The following is a 16,951-nucleotide window of genomic DNA, read 5'->3' on the forward strand; positions in this document are numbered from 1 at the left end:
TGACCTGCTTTGCTCAAAATGAGGTGATTTATTTTTGCATGAATTATAAATAACATCTTTATTTTTACCATCTGCACATCATGAAACCCCCACCATGATCAGGATTAGCTGTATTACTTGATTACTGTGTAATAATAACATAATTTGATTGTCCCTACACCCCTTCCTGCTCTTATCTCGCTGTAGATCATTATCAACTCTCGCCGACGGTGAACATGCCTCAGGATGACATGGTCATAATTGAAGACGACAGGCCACATGTTCTCCCCACCCAACTGTCTGACCAATCGTCAACCAGTTCTCATGATGACATGGGCTTTGCTGTGGAGACACCTCGGCCGCCACCCTGGGACCAAGAGCTTCCTGACAGGTAAAAAAAAAGTGGACAGTTTAGAAAGTTTTGCAGTTTATTTATTGAAGTATCTATTGTCTTTGTTTCTATTTCGAGGATCAACTCTCTGACTCTTTTGACGATCTTCCTGCTGTAATTGAGTCCATGGCCTTTCCTTTGTTTGTCAAAGGAGCCTCGGTTATTAGAACAGGGCCAAGGACTGGACACTGTGCTGTGATTTAATCTCTCTCTTTCTCTCTCCTTCCCTCAGCACTTCCATTGCTAATGGTGAGGAGGTGTTTCAGAGGGAAGGCTTTGGCAGGCAAAGCATGTCTGAGAAACGCACCAAGCAGTATGGAGACGCAAGCCAACTTGACATCATCAAGACCCGCAAGTCGAAGAGCATGGACCTAGGTACTCTAAAGATTAATCCTAAATGCAGTAATTGGTCCTAGATACTCTAAAGATCAACCTGAAACACAGTGCTTGGTCTTAAATACTTTAAACCTCTACCCAAAACACATTAAATCACCTTTATTCACACTGAAAGAGCACAGTAAACACAATAGTTAGACCTAGATACTCTAAAGGTCAGTCTTAAAGACAGTGATTGGACCTAGATGCTTTAAATGTCAGACCCAATCGCTATGACTGGATTATAATACACTAAGATACTGTAAAAATCAGTCCCAAACACTGGGCTTGGACCAAAAGATCAGCCCCAAACACAGTGATTGTACCTAAATACTCTAAAGGTCAATATCAAAAACAGTAATTGGACCTAATTACTCTAAAGATCAACTCAGAGCACATTACTTGGTCTCAGATACACCAAAGGTCTGTCCCAAACACAGTTCTTGGACTTCAGTACTGTAAAGGTCAATCTTAAAAACAGGTAATTAGGCCTAATTACTCTATAGATCAACTCGAAGCACATTATTTAGACCTAGATACTCTGAAGGTCTCTCCCAAAAAACTTTACTTGCAAAATGACTAAATGTAAATGTACTTGGACATAAATACTCTAAAGCTCCATCTCAAACACAGTTATTGGACCTAAATACTCTATAAAGATCAGTCCCAAACACTGTGCTTGGGCCTAGATACTCTAAAGGTCGGTCCCAGTAAATAAATTCCCACCCCGAAATCTAATCCATTCCTCAAGTTACTTTCCTCTCTTTATAAGAGCACTTCTCAGAATGCCTCTCATTCTGAGCATCACCATTCACCACTCCACCGTCACTAAGTCTGCACTGGTCTCCCTTGTGCATGTGCTTTCTAATCTGAACACTGTTTCCACTCATCCAATTCTGCTGGATGTTTCTCACTTACCGCTTTACCACTGAAATGGAGCTGGTGCCAGTGTGCAGACAAGGCATCCTGCAGAACCTTCTGCACATCTGCTCGATGTTTCCACTGACTCCAGAGCCAAACGACAACGTGTTTGTTTTATTTGGAGTTTTTCACATTTACATTTATTTTGCATAATTTCTGACGTTAGTGATTTCCTGATTTTGAGATCAGCAAGTTAAAAGGAATGAAGTATAGATCACATTATTCCCACCTTTCCTTTGGAGGGAAACGTGGAATGAGGTCAGTTTGGGCACTGGCACGGTCTCAGTGGAAAAGTGATGAATCTGAATCAGTAGAATCACTGTGGAAACACACCGTTTTGTTAATGAGCACTGACTGATTGTTTCAGTCGTCTGATTTGTTGATGGTGATACTTGCCTGGTTGCTTGCTGCATGTTGAATGGTCAAACTAACCGTCCTGTCGATGTATGTGTGTGTGCCCCTCACACAGTGGCTGATGAGATTAACCTCACACACCACACAGAAATCCACCCAGGTAAGCATGACCACTCCTGCACACACACTCACTTCTCTTCCACACTGAAGGATTACTAAATCCTTGCCTGTTTTTCTTCAGTGCTGAGATTATTTTTTTCCTGCTGTTTCATCACTGATTAATTTGCTAGTCCCGTTTGTCACCACTCAGAACAGAACATCTTAAAAAGAGGTTACAGCATTCATGCTCTGCAATTTAGCAATGAAATGATCCAGAAAGCACTAAAATACACAATTGATATTTATGTTAATAAATTTAATATTTTTGAAAGAAGTCAAGCATGTATTTGATTAAAAAACAGGAAAATGGGAATACAGTGGAATGTTATTGCAATTTAAAATAACTTTTTCTTATTTGAATATATTTTAAATATATTTTAAAATTGAATTTATTTCTGTGATGGCAAAGCTGAATTTTCAGCAACCATTACTCCAGTCTTTAGTGTCACATGATCCTTCAGAAATCATTCTAATGGTGCTTAAGAATTTTCTTATTATTATCAAGTAATTAATTTCTCATTATCATCAATATTGAAAACATTTGTGCTGCTTAATATGTTTGCTTTCAGAATTATTTGATTAGAAAGTTCAAAAGAACAGCATTTTATTTGAAATAGAAACTTTTGTAACATTATAAATGTCATTTGCACTTACATATTGTTGCATTTTTTGTTAGTTTTGACTGCTTTTATTGTCCTCATTTGTAAGTTGGATAAAAGTGTCCGCTAAATGACTAAATGTAAATGTTAATGTCACAAAAAAATTCACTGACCCCTTTTTTTTTTTCATTTTTACATATGCTTTTTTATTTACATATATTATTGTATTTTTATATATTATTGCCATGGTGGTACAACAGGTTGTAGTGGTGTTGTAAAGCATTTTGTTCTGAAAATCTTATTAAATCTTATCACTTTTATTGTAATATTGCAGTATTACAAACACATAACTGTATTATATTTATAAATAGCAGGGGCGGTCTGACACACTTCAATAAGGCAGCGCTGCGTGATGAAGATAAATTCACACAATCTTTTCTGGCCTCCTCTTGCATTCATTTATCTTCATCACTTAATAGAGAAATGCATCTTCACGTCTTCATGGCTGACTACAAACGATAGCAGCTCATGCGCGCACACACACACACACACACACACACACACTCCACATAACGTTCAGATAAATATAGCTGCTTTTATCAGGGTTACGGTTGATATTTTTGGCTGACAGACTGCATGCATGACTAGTTGAATGTGCTTTGTGGTTTAACTAGCGAACTCTTCCTCAGGCTCTTCCTCACATGATGTTGGCCCGTCTCTCGGCTTAAAGAAGTCCAGCTCTCTGGAAAGTTTACAGACTGCCGTCGCTGAGGTGACTCTCAACGGCGACATGCCTTTTCACCGGCCACGGCCACGCATCATACGGGGGCGGGGCTGCAACGAGAGCTTCCGAGCCGCGATTGACAAATCGTACGACAGGCCAACAGCCAATGAGGATGAAGAGGAGTGCATGGACACATGTACGGCTGCTCCTGATTGGCTTAATCAGCGAATGCACTAAAATTTGGCAAATGTCGAGATAACGGCTGTTAATTTGATTAGCTGGTTTAACTTTTGTTGATTATGAATGATAATAACAGCTTTCCCTTTCTTTCTTTTTTGTAGTGGAGGAGGATACTGAAGGAAGCTCTCGATCGGGGCGGGATTCGGTTTCCACGGTAGCTGATCTCACTCCGCTTCCCGTCACTGAGCAACAGCTGATCAATGGCAACCAGCCTCAAAACGACAAGAAGAAAGAAAAAGGGGGGAAGGAAAAAAAGAAGCCAGAGAAAGAGAAGGGTAAAACAAAGAAAGGAATGCTCAAAGGTCTTGGAGAGATGTTCAGGTAATTAAAAGCAGATCTGAACAGCTTTTTGTGTCAGATAAAAGAGACTAAGAATAATGATGATAAGAGCGCAGATGAGCCCAGAGCACTTTTTTCATGTCCTTAATTACCTCAAAACCTAACAATAGAATAAAAAGCCTAGTGAGCTGCCCACCGACGCATCATAGGCGTGTTCCCGTCTCAAAGACTCTGCCAACAATAGGCAGAGCAACAAAATTGGTGAAAGATGTGAGTGAAGAAAATGAGTGGTGTTTGGACAGGCTGATCTTACCAGCACATTACTAAGGTGGCAGGTTGCAGTGCTATTGCAAAGGTGTTCTGGGTGGTTTCTTATGTGTTGTTAGGAGGTTGCTAGGGTGTTCAAAATAACAAATCACAGAGTTTCTTCATTATTCTCTTTTCTAGATATGACCCAAAATTGCCTTCGCAAGCTTCATGCTGCCTCATGAATTAAGAAGGCTTTGTTTTAGCCTTAACATTAGATGTTCTTGAGGGTTATAGTCCCGGAATACATTAAATAAAATAATAAAAAAAAAAATTTTTATTATAAAAATTAAAGGGGTGGTTGATTGCGATTTCACTTTTTTTAACGTTAGTTAGTGTGTAATGTTGTTGTTTGACCATAAACAATATCTGCAAAGTTAGGACGCTGAAAGTTCAATGCAAACAGAGATATTGTCTTTAAAATTACAGCAGTCTAATGCCTTCAAAAACGGGACTACAACAAATTACTTCCAGGTTTGTGATGTCACAAACCATGATAAACCCCGCCCCCAGGAACATGCATGAAAGTTCAATGCATATGATTTTGGGATGTGGTTTAGTGGTTGGGAGTGGTTGTTGACTGTGGGTGAATGCTAGGGGTGTTTGTATATGTATTGGTATTCTGTCTTCTAACAATTCTAATGGATTCACAAGTTTCAAAATCAGTGTTCTATAGCAGCGGTTCTTAATCCTCTTCCTCGCGTCCCCACAATTGGTTCTTTTCATTTTTCTTTTTCTCTCTCTCTCTCTCTTTATCTTTTTCTTTGTGTCTCTCTCTCTCTCTCTCTCTCTCTCTCTCTCTCACATTCAGATCATCAGTGAACTGTGTTCCAATTATACATTTTATGTGTATAGACAGACAGATATTTTCACATAGCTATGAGAAACGTTAAACATGGGTGCGGTTGCCATGCTGTATTAAAGCTTTAATCAGGATAAAACCATATATTAAAAAACTAACACAAGCAGTAGCATTTACAAATAACAGTGTATCTAAAAATATGAGACAACAACAACAAAAAAACATACCATTAAGAGCCATGCTTTCACAGGTTCTGCGCGATCCTCTTCACTAATATTCTCTGTGCCTCATTCGGGCTCAAATTGAAAAGCAATATGAACAGCCCCACAATTCCATTGTTTACAGTTAGTGGTGGACTGATATATCGCCAAGGCCAATACATCAGCCAATATTTGGCATTTTTCAAATATCTGCATCGGCCGATAAGTTTTTTTGCTTGGCCGATGTGTTTTATTTTGGCGGCGTGCCTGGTGCAGGCGATTTTTTTTATTTTTTCGGATTTCTTGGTGGGCATAATTTGAGGTGAGGAACGGACGTTTAAAACCAGCTAACCAATCAGAGAGAGGGGTTTAATAAAAGCAGTAAATCATCAGCGCGTTTATATGAGAAGGGACAGAGCGGTGTAGAATAAAGGTAAATTATGTGAAAAATAATGCGCTTTTTTAAAAACTAAGCATTAACACATTTTAGACTGCACCCCATAAACACAAGCCTAGAAAAAAAGAGTCAACCACCCCTTTAATTACTGAAGTGTTGATAGAAAAGTTCTAACTGAAAATGTGAATTTTCTGTGCTTTAATCATATAATAGCTAGACACAATATAATTAAAATTTGATAAAAACGTTGTTAATTAAGCTTTTTACCATTTAAAAATTTGGCACCAGTAATATTTTCCAACTTTTTTTTAAAGTGTCTCATGCTCACCAAGGCTGCTTTAATTTGATCAAAAATACAGTAAAAACTGCAATATTGTGAAATATTGTAAATAGTAATTTTCCTTTTTTAATCTATTTTAAAATGAAATTTATTCCTTTGATGGCAAAGCAGAATCATTTCTCCAGTCTTCAGTGTCACATGATTCTTCAGAAATAATATATATATATATATATATATATATATATATATATATATATATATATATATATATTTAAAATATCACTTTTGATCAACTAAATGCATTTTATTGAATAAAATATTTAATAAATTTTACTGATTTCAAACTTTTGAAATTGTGCTGTGTACGGGTACTGTATATAGACAGTAGACAGCAGCGCATCTCACTAGTATTCCTGTAATAATACAAAAAAATAATGGGATTGAAATCTAATAATTAATATTGATAGACTGTGCATTTGTGTGCTCTGTGGAGTGACAGTATGTTCCTGAACTCTAGGCAGAATGGACAATCACATCCAAGACACAAAGGAAAAGTTTGAGTTTCCATGAAGTTTAGTGTAGAGGTAGGAGAAGACTGGAGGGGAGAGAAAGCAAGAACACAGCTCATTTGAAGCTTTTTGAATCTGTCAGCAATAGGATAAATCATTTTTGAAAACGTTGAATATTTTAGACTGCTTCTGGGGCAGTGGAATGTTTTAATGGCTGTCATCTGCCTCACTGAGCCAAAGATACCTGCTACATATTAATGAGCGCTCTACATATTAATGAGATCCGCCGAATATCAGAACTCATAGGCATACAAAGGTATTGAAACTCCTTTCGGCTTTCTCGCACACACTTCAGTCCTCGCACATGTCAGCAGAATATTAATGAATCGATATGCTTGATAAAACAAAGATTTGCAAAGAAGAGAAGACTTCTCGCGCTCGCTGCTTTGCAGAGTTGCAAAACAGTGATTAGTTTGTTAAATGAATTAGAATAGATGGATTAAGAGCTTTAACGGCGGTTTAATTAGAGCAGACAGGTTTAAGAGCTTTTTTCAGAAGTATAATGTCCATTACAATTGAAACATGACTAGTATTTTGAATCAATAAGCTTTTAAATGCAACTTCCAAAAAATGTATTTATATTTTTTATAATTAAAATAAACTGTTATTGGGCTTTTGAACAGTTGATTTGAGAAGAATGTGACATGTGTTTGTGTGTGTTAAAGATTCGGGAAATACCGTAAGGACGAGCGTCTGGATGGTCCGAAGTGGAAGGCAGAGGAAGCTCAGCCATCGGAGGAAGAGATGCACAGAATGAGACAAGAACAAGAGAGGTACACACACACACACACACACACACACACAGTAGTAGCATAAGAACACACACACACACACACACACACAGAGTCAGAGCTAATCTTAACTATCATCAGCCTCTAATCAGAGGGATTTCCTGTCACTTTACCTGCCAGCCGTACCCACTTCCTCTAACCTTCTTCCTCAGTGATTGTTTCAGTCCTGTTGTTTGTTTCATCATTGTGTTTTGTTAAAGCATTATGATGCTTTTATATTTTGTGTGTGTTTGCATACTAATGCTTTAGCTAAGCCTAATATGTTTTAGTTGTTTCAAGTTCATCGTGTGAATGTTCACCTGCAGGTGTGTGTATGTTCATGTTGTTTTATTAATAATGCCATGTGAACCCCCTCCCGTTTTCCCTTCTGTCCTGTGAGACCATGCTGAGAAATCCCCACTCTTTCAATCTTTTTAATAATCTCTCTCTCTCGTACACACCCATTTATCATCTTGCTTCTGATGGGGGTTAGAAAGGTGTTTCAGTATGTTTTTAGGACCTATGAAGAAACTACTGATTTCAGGTTTAAAGGGATAGTTCACCAAAACATTTTTTTTTTTAAAATGAAATTTTGGCTTTGTTTACTAATCTTCATGACAAAAAAATATTTTTTGTCTATCAAATGAATGTTAATGGGGTCTAAACAACATTAGGCATTGGGTCTTTGTGCTCTTTTATCCAAATATGTACGTGCATATATATATACTTATTTTCTACATCATTTATGTAATATACATATATGCATGTTTATATATTAATGTTTTGGAATATTTACATTGTATATATTTTTGCATGCAATGTTGCCAAAATATCAATATATACAACAAAAAGTGCAAAATAAATAAGATGCTAGAAAGGCTAATAAAACAATGTAATATTAACTTTATTTATATATTAATGTTTAAGTATATTTATTTTGTGTATATTATTGTATACAGTGTTGCCTAAGCATCAGTAATAATAAAAAAGAAATGTCAGAAATACTAATAAAATTATTAATTTAATTTTAATAGCATTAACATTATAACAACCAGGTATTTAGGTTAGTACCAAATGAAACTCAATTGAACATCATTCATTTATACTGGAATAAATCACGTTTTCCTTGTTCATCCTGATCTGTCCATTATTATTTGTTTTCCGGTTGTTTTTATATTTATTTTTCAGTTTTTTATTCTTTTTAATGTGTGTGTATTTTGTCATTCCTTTTTCAATGTATGTCTATGTAGGATCCAGGCTAAAACACGAGAGATTCGTCAGCGTCAGGCCAGAGAGCGAGACTATGCGGAGATCCAAGACTTCAGCCGGTCCACCCTGACCTCACTTCCTCCCGAAGAGCCCCCATACGCCGGAATCGGCTCACTGGAACACGGCGGGTACCATCGGATCCACACGCCTCCAGACTCACCATACACACACAAACAGAACACCCGCAACGGACAGCCCTCTACATCAGACAGGTATTTACTGTACAACATTGTTATTTTTAAATATCACAGTATTTCTACTTCCTGAGCTATCAGTGAGTTAACCTGTGATTCTGAAGTCAAGATGCTGCTCTAAACGATCTCCTTGAGTTGTGTGAAGTGTTGAACGCATTCTCGAGGGCTTGCATAAAACCCGATGTGTGAGAATGTTTTGTTTGGGTTGTGTCAGAGTTGCATGTTTTCTTGAGACTAAAACAAATACAGGCAGAGAGAAACAGGAAGGCCACTTCCTGTAAGAACCCTCAGGGAACAGGAAATGGGTGTCATTCCAGCGAGACGCAGAGAATGGAACTGTGGGAATTATCCTCACAAATCTGCATGGGAAGTGGATCTTAAAGGGGGCACAGTGTGTGGGTGGGTGTGTTTTTATGGGCTTCAGAAGGAAACATTGTGTAGGATTGTGTGTGTGATGCATTATACAAACAGTATAGCATTTAAAGTGATCTTATAGCTTCCTGTTTTCTGAGTTTCAGCCAATCAGCTTTATTGCAAGCTGTCAGATCATATTAGTTGAGACTATGTAGCTAAAACAGCTGTGGACGTCGGAAAAGTCCCTTTCCGATGTTTTAAGATATTGAGACTGATTGAAGCTGTTATCAACAGGAAGTCATTCTTTAGTGTCTTTAAAACGGCAGGAAAATAACAGTATCTTTACTTTTAAGGAGCAAATCCCTTTCAGCTGTGACAAATGTGTACAGTGTCTTTGTCATTTCCTTTAATATTAATCTTTTAATAAATCTTTAGTCAATCACCTTAATTAGAGAGAATATTCTCACAGTTAAGAATGGCATTTAAAGTTGAGTTGATGAACAGAGCATAATGTTTCTTGTTTCTCATGAACAGAGCAGAATGTTTCTTGTTTCTTCAGTTTTTTGTATCAGCATTATGCACATTTTCATTTGGCCCTAAACTAAAGTGGACCGACCAAGTCCTTTTTCTTGCATAAACTTGTATTGTGTAAACACTTGAAATGCACAGTTGGTTCCAGAACATGAGAAATCTTGAGCCATTGGTTAGTCTCTAAACATTTCGAAAATTCCCGATATCAGTTGTGAAAGAGGTTATAGTGGAAATCTAACAATAATAGAATCATTTTTACAATATCACTGCTTTAGCCAGGCACGCACTTATACACTCACACAAACACACACATACACACACAGTATCTGACCTAGAAATCAGAGTGTTGTAGCATTCTGGCTGTCAGATGCAGTATGGTTTAAGTCCCTCAGTGCAGAACGGTTAAGTAAATGAGAAATATATCTGTTCAGTCAGCAGAACTACTTTTTGAAACCTGATAAAAGGCTTATACACGCACACTTCAAGTCCAGCTGAGGTGTAATGATGATACTAAGATGTGAAGTAAGGAGTCTTGCGAGCGATGTTTGTGCATAGTGAAGGTTTCCTTTACCTATTTTTATTACATGCATAATAAGTGTGTGTGTGTGTGTGTATATATATATATATATATATAATATACACACACACAATGGTGACAAAAAGAAGAAAAAAATTAATTAAATGAAAGACAGTGGAATTAAATAAATCTAACAACAGTTAATGAAGCAGTGTATGTGGCTGATATCTGAGGTTGTCACTTCAATTATAAATGTCTCTCTCTGCAGGGTCTCTGTCCACCCACCAGGTTTGATGTGGCTTTGTTAGAACATGTGTGTTTGTGATCTTTAAGTCTGTAATCTGTTTAATCTGTGTTCTTGTGATCTGTTGATATGTTTTTTTCTTGAATTGCTCAGAGGATTTCATTGTTAATGGAAGGATCAGAGAAATGTAATAGATCAGAGAAAAAAGAGAGATGTGTGTGTGTGTGTGTGTGTGTGAGTGAGAGCGAGACGGGCAGTTTAAATGAATTAAACTCAATCTCTCTTATTCATTTCCACTCATAACCCCTCCTCTCTGAGCTGGGATTTGATTCACTCAAGTTTTATTTAATTGACTTTTTAGATTTGAGTGAGAGAGTGACAACGTGCGCACACACACACACACACACACAACCCATTTCTGCATGTTTTTTCTCTGTCGTTTTGAGCAAAGATATCTGAGCCCTTCCTTTTCACTTGCAAGCTGATGACCATGGGGCCACTGCCCGTGTCTCTGGTCTCCCACCGCAGCGAAGGAGCCCCTGTGTAATCAACATTCCTCCTGATGAACTTTAGTTGTCGGTGTGTTTGTGTGTGTGTGTGTGCGTGTGTGCGTGCGCGCGCACTCTTGCTGAGTTGACTATGAGCCCTGTAGGGAATTTTAAAGAATGAGCATTGCAGAGGCCAATTAAAGCAGCCAAACGCACACAGAGGGTAAACATCTGACTAATCCCACAGCATTCATGCTGAGAACTCACACACACATGCATACACACACAAGTTTAAGCTCATTATCAGCATTCCCTGGCACGCTGCGTGGAAAAAAAGCACGGATTAAGAAAAACCAAAGCGTCAGAAACAAACTCGCAGCTTACAGATGGATAAAGAGAGTGTGACACCACTGCTAATTAAAAGAAATAAATGAGTAAAGAGGAGAGCAATGAGTGGTAGCAGAATTTAGATGTGCCACTGTAAGGAAAAAGGCCACCTCTGTGGTTTGGAAAATAGATTGATTTCAGTTACAATCAGCATATTGTACACTTTTGATACGCATTTAGTTTTATCTCATGTTGAGAGATAATGTTATGGATCATCATTTCCCCTCTGAACTTTAGCTGCTTGTGTTGAAGACTTTTTGCTGTTGTTTGACTTTTGATTGGCTGTCCTCCATGTGAGCCTAGTTAAGTGTAGTCCACCCAAAAATGAACATTTTGTCATCATTTATTCTCATGTCATTCCAAATTTATATGAGTTTCTTCCTCTGTGGAACATAAAAGATGGCATTTTGAAGAATGTTGTAAACCAAACAACACTGGAGTCCAGTGAACACAGACTAAGGGAATAAATTATGACAGAATATCATTTTTGAGTACAAATATTCCTATATATATATATATATATATATATATATATATATATATATATATATATATATATATATATATATATATATATTCCGATAAGCCAAGTTGCTGAATATTAATATGTGATATGTAAAATTTGGTGTAATATGCTCATGTTGTTTACAGTTTTCTATTTGAAAAAAGCATTATTTGTGGATCATTTTGGCGATGTTTTGCTCAAGCTCAGATCAGTTCCAAAAAGAAATACAAAACCTGTGCTAACTGACCCTTCGCAAAGACCCGCCCCCCTTTGTTACTGCAGCTATGTCCGACAAACCATGCCATACATTATGTTCTCACGCAGTGAAAATTACATTGCGCAAAGAGAAAACTAACAACGTGCCGACAGACAAGACAGAGCAGGTTACTTAAAGTATGAAACAAAGTCTCAGCTTTCAGATTTAGTCTTTTTTAAGTTCAAACAATAAATACTGTTTTGTAGCTCTTAAATGTGTCGTGACAGATTGCTGTAGCTCTTCAGTTCAAGCATCATGTGATCTGATCGTCTCTTCTTCTTTTCTTATTGTAGCGTGAAATAAACATGAATGAACATTAGAAGGTATCTTGTTTCAAATGCGGGAAGATGTCAGTACACACCATTTTTCAAGTTCAAGTCCACCAGCGTTAATCTACTGGTCTGGTTGGTTTGCCAGACAAAAATGGCAAATTAAGCATTATGATTGGTCAGATCGCCTGTCAGTCAAACTGTAAAGGGTCGATTGAAAGAAAACAAGTTAAGGGAAAGATTGAATCCATTATTTGGTAATAATATAGCATAATAACAAAATTATAAACCTACAAGTTTCTTTAGGCTGGCCGTTTTTGTCCATGAACACCACTGTTGTAAAAGCAAATTGCAAAAAAGTACTGAAATTATCAAAAAATTGTATAACCTGTATGAAGTTTTAGTCCAGTTCAGTAATATTAACTAACATCTTCAGGAAAAAGACATGAACACAACATGAAGATTATAAGGTTCTGAATAACTGTATTGAGTAGAGTACAGAAAGTGTTTGTTTGCCTATAACTGTATAGTGCTTTAGTAAAAGATGCATTAGCTAGATTTTATCATTTTCAATTTGTTTGAGGCAAAAATAGACTGAAACTCTACCATGAAACATGCCTAAGTTTGAATACTTGGCTCTAGGTGGAGCTTGTGTTGTGAATGTTACAGTACATTAAAATCTTGTGTCAAAAGAGCAAAAAAAACTAAATCAGTTTTTTGATGCTCTGTATGTCTTTTGGGTTTATTTTGGAAGTTATTTTAACCATTATCATAACACAGCGGATATTCCAGACCCTGTGGCTCATCCATACACTGCACACATGGTTTGTTTTGGAAAGATCCGCTGAGGGGTCTGAGTGTTTGTAGTATCTGGTGGTCTGTGGTTTCAGCCACTGAGAGTTTGTGTCTGATCGTGGTCTAATGTTTATAAATGAACAGCAGTGGGGTGACGTTAATGAAGCCCCACAGCGCTGGTGGTTTAACCATCTCTCATTTGGGCCAAGTTAGATGTTCTAATGATGAATGGATCAAAAGACATTCAACACAATCTAAAGCTACATTACCCTTTTCATGTTGATTTATCTCTGAGACAATTAATAGGATATGTTTTCTCAGTAATTCACTCTCCCTCGTTTCTTTCATGTTCTGGCTAATCAAAGAAAGCTCATTAAACTCTTTCCCCGCCATTGACGAGTTATCTCATCATTTAGAAGACAACGCTTCCCTGTCATTGACGAGTTTTTATGGCTTTCCGTGTTTTCACTGTACACTCGGGGGTGGTATTACACATCTTCTGAATGAGTACAAAACCTTCCGAACAAAAACACACGAGAACAGGATGGAAAAACTAGCGATCTCTTACGTAAACAGATGCAGATAATAAATAATCCGATCATCGGCAATAGACAGCATACAGTATAAATGAAAATGGCATAATGTTATGGAGTAAAATGATGATCCAGGAAGTGGTATATGTCTGTGCAAGCTTTGGAGGTGTTGATGGAAGCGATTTACTGGATTTATGCTTTGATAATCGTTCTGAATATTATCCAGATGTAGTTTTTGATAAAAATGTGATTTTCTCACCTTTTTGCTTAAAATCGTAAATTTTTATGAAACCTTACTATATTCAAGTGTTGATAAAAAAAAGAATGCTTTAAGCTAGAATAAAACAGATTATTTTGTTTAAAAGTAGAGGCTTTGATCTTTATTTTGGTGTATTGCATATTCAAATATTCATACAGCAAAATATACAGTACCGTAGGCCATCAGATTTTAGTGAAAATCATCAAAATCGCTGGCGGTGGCTGGCAACTTTTTTCAAAAATGCTGGTGGGGAAAGAGTTAAAGGAATGCTTTAGCCAGAAATTTATATTCTGTCATCATTTATTAACCGTATTCATCTGTGGAACACAAAAGAATGAATCATCTCTCATCCAAAACTCTGTGTGTGTGCTTGTGTGTCTGTTATTAATGAAAATTCTGTGTAGATAAACATTGACAATTGACACAAACAGAAGAAATCTTTCTCTTTCGCTCTGAGAACTCAAACAGGCCTCCCATAATGTAACTAAATCCAGTATTTGCAATATTCTCTAATGGATTTAATCTGTCATAACTTCTGATTATTAATTATGAGGCCACACATGCAGATGACAAACCGAGTATAGTGCTAAACAGACATTAGCGGATAATAACCATCTGTATATTCCACTGAGACATCAGATTGTGTATTGTGGCATATGGTTTCAGATCTTCTCGACTTCATATGCTTAACTTTTACTGGTTTGAGGCGTGACGTCAAATAGAGGTCGAAAGTTCAGAACCGAGTCAGGGTGACCCAAAAACCAACGTTACCGAGATCCCAGACCTCCTCGATCACCACTATGGCCCTAATTGCTTCTGGGACTATCTCTGTAGCTTTTATTAGAAAGCAATTGCTAAAAAAGGTGGCCCTGTTTACACCTGGTAGCAACATGCTATTTTTTTGCTTTCCAGTTATTATCTCTAAATTATATCTCACAAATATAATTTTACTCTGACATAATCTGATGAGCGTTTTCTACCAGGACGTTAATACCAGGTGTAAACATGGCCTAAAAGGAGATGCTTTGCAGTGTTTTTGGAATGACTTTAATCTTTTTATTAGAAACTAGAGAATGATTATTGGAGAAAGGTAGGATAGGATCAGTAGATGTAGCAGTTTTTCCTTTAAAGTATGCAATACTCTCGATACAAAGCTAGACACTGTTTGGTGAGTGAATTCACCTGTATATTTGCTGCATGTGAAATGATGGTTTGTCTGTTTGTCTGTGTGTAAGTGAATCAAAGAGTTCCGCTGAATTGAGTTGGATGCCCTTTCTCTGACCCCTCAACAAGATGACCTACTTTTCTGACAGAACATTGTTCTTCTGTCGGGAACGCACCTCTCCTCTCCCTGTCATTTTTCTTATGTTTTTTCTGTTTCCCTATATGTAGGCTGCTTTCTCTGTGTATTTAGCATTCTACTATTAAGAATCAAATTTGTGTGTGGTTTGTTGTTGTCCTCTTTCTTATTCTTCTAGGGTGTCAAGTGTGACTGTTTGCAGAGTAGATCTTGCATCTTTTGCAAAACACACCAGGTTTAAACGTGTTGACGAATTTGTAGCAACTAAAGTCTAGTGAGCTGCTTGATGTCAGTTCTTTACCAAGGCAGCTGCCTTCTAAGCATCGTTATTTATATGCTATTATAGTATTAATATTGTGATGAATGTTTCTATTTAGATTAAATTTTAGTAATTTTAGTACGTCAAAAACTAATTTCAGTTAGTTACCAAAGCAACATTTTGAATATAAAAAAAGTATGATTTATTACAGTTAAGAAAAACTTTTTTTATAGTTTTAGTTGTAGTTAAGAGAAATGGCACTTCATAAGTTTCCGAATCGGAAAGTTACATTAGAAATCAATATAGAAATAGTGCTCTTCACGTGGCTCACAATTGAGTTTCACGTTCGCATGTTGCTAAGCTAAAAGCATTAACCTAATAAGCATATAAATGTATGACACAGAAATAATCTATAAAATAGTTCGCTTTTTGTCACTGGTTTTCGTGTTAAATGAAATTAGTATATTTAAAATTGGCATTTTTTTTCTGCCACCTTGGATTTTTTTCACTGACTTTGTCGCAATACAGACAGCTCACTCTAGCTATCATGTGCATCTTGACGATCACAGAAATCACATGGACTGGTTCAGTTAACACGGTGTGTAGGTAAAGACAAGCATATAAAATGCAGTTCTGTAACCTTTTTTGTGTAACAGTCAGAGGTTTTTGTTAAAACACGTTCAGCTGCCTGCAGACAGTTTTAATGGTGATAGGTGACTTCATATTTCAGAGAGAAGAAGTGACTTTAGTGTGACATTAAAACTGTCCCCCTGCGCGCACGACTACATGTTCAGATTTAATTGGTTCTGTTGTCGATGCTCGCGCTCAGTCACGCTGTGAGCTCTGCGTGTGCTTGTGCGTTTATAAGACATTAGCTTAGAAATATTATCTCACTGTCTGTGTTGTTAATGGCTGCTGTAGAACGTGTCACTCAGATGAATGAGTCATTAGGAGTTTATATTCGAACGCTGTAACTCATAATCATGACTTGAATATAAATATGAGCTGATTTTGTCAAAAGCACTTGGTAGGAGTTTCCTCAGCCTGTGTGTGACAGTTAACAGTGTTTTCTGTAGGTCTGTTCACAGCACATGACCTGACTGACCTGGAAAGGTACAGTGAAGTGTGTGAGGTGTCGCTAACAGGCCGACTGCTGGAGTTACAGGAAGTACAGAGAGCCAATTAGAACATTCATAGCAACAGATCTCTCTCACACACACTCACACCTACTCAATCTCTCCTGTGAAGACATTAGCCCTGTTCCAAACCCAAGCAAGCTGCCTACTCAGACATTATGCAGCTTTCTAAGATGCCTGATTTTGGATAAAATTTAAGACAGTGTTGCATGCAGGTAAAGGCATTCCCAGAATCAAATAGAAGTGGGTTTGTTCACTTTTATCTCTTTATTAGAAACTAGAGAATGGTCATTGGAGAACGATAGAATAG

General features: G+C 37.1%; 1 protein-coding gene across 6 annotated transcripts in view; it reads left to right on the forward strand.

Annotated features, from left to right (window-relative positions):
• Positions 1-16,951, forward strand: part of pard3ab (par-3 family cell polarity regulator alpha, b) — a 76,155-nt gene that overhangs the window by 45,395 nt on the left and 13,809 nt on the right. For 4 of the 6 annotated variants that reach the window (XM_042718803.1, XM_042718805.1, XM_042718804.1 and 1 more), the window contains 7 exons: positions 187-370; positions 603-745; positions 2,136-2,180; positions 3,468-3,698; positions 3,844-4,063; positions 7,241-7,348; positions 8,596-8,826. In XM_042718803.1, the coding sequence (XP_042574737.1) occupies positions 187-370; positions 603-745; positions 2,136-2,180; positions 3,468-3,698; positions 3,844-4,063; positions 7,241-7,348; positions 8,596-8,826 (1,162 nt within the window). The remainder of the gene's footprint in view (positions 1-186; positions 371-602; positions 746-2,135; positions 2,181-3,467; positions 3,699-3,843; positions 4,064-7,240; positions 7,349-8,595; positions 8,827-16,951) is intronic. The other 2 variants (XM_042718806.1, XM_042718808.1) reach the window with 1 other exon arrangement.

The sequence above is a fragment of the Cyprinus carpio genome, chromosome B2 (assembly GCF_018340385.1).
Source record: "Cyprinus carpio isolate SPL01 chromosome B2, ASM1834038v1, whole genome shotgun sequence".
Taxonomy (NCBI): Eukaryota; Metazoa; Chordata; class Actinopteri; order Cypriniformes; family Cyprinidae; genus Cyprinus; species Cyprinus carpio.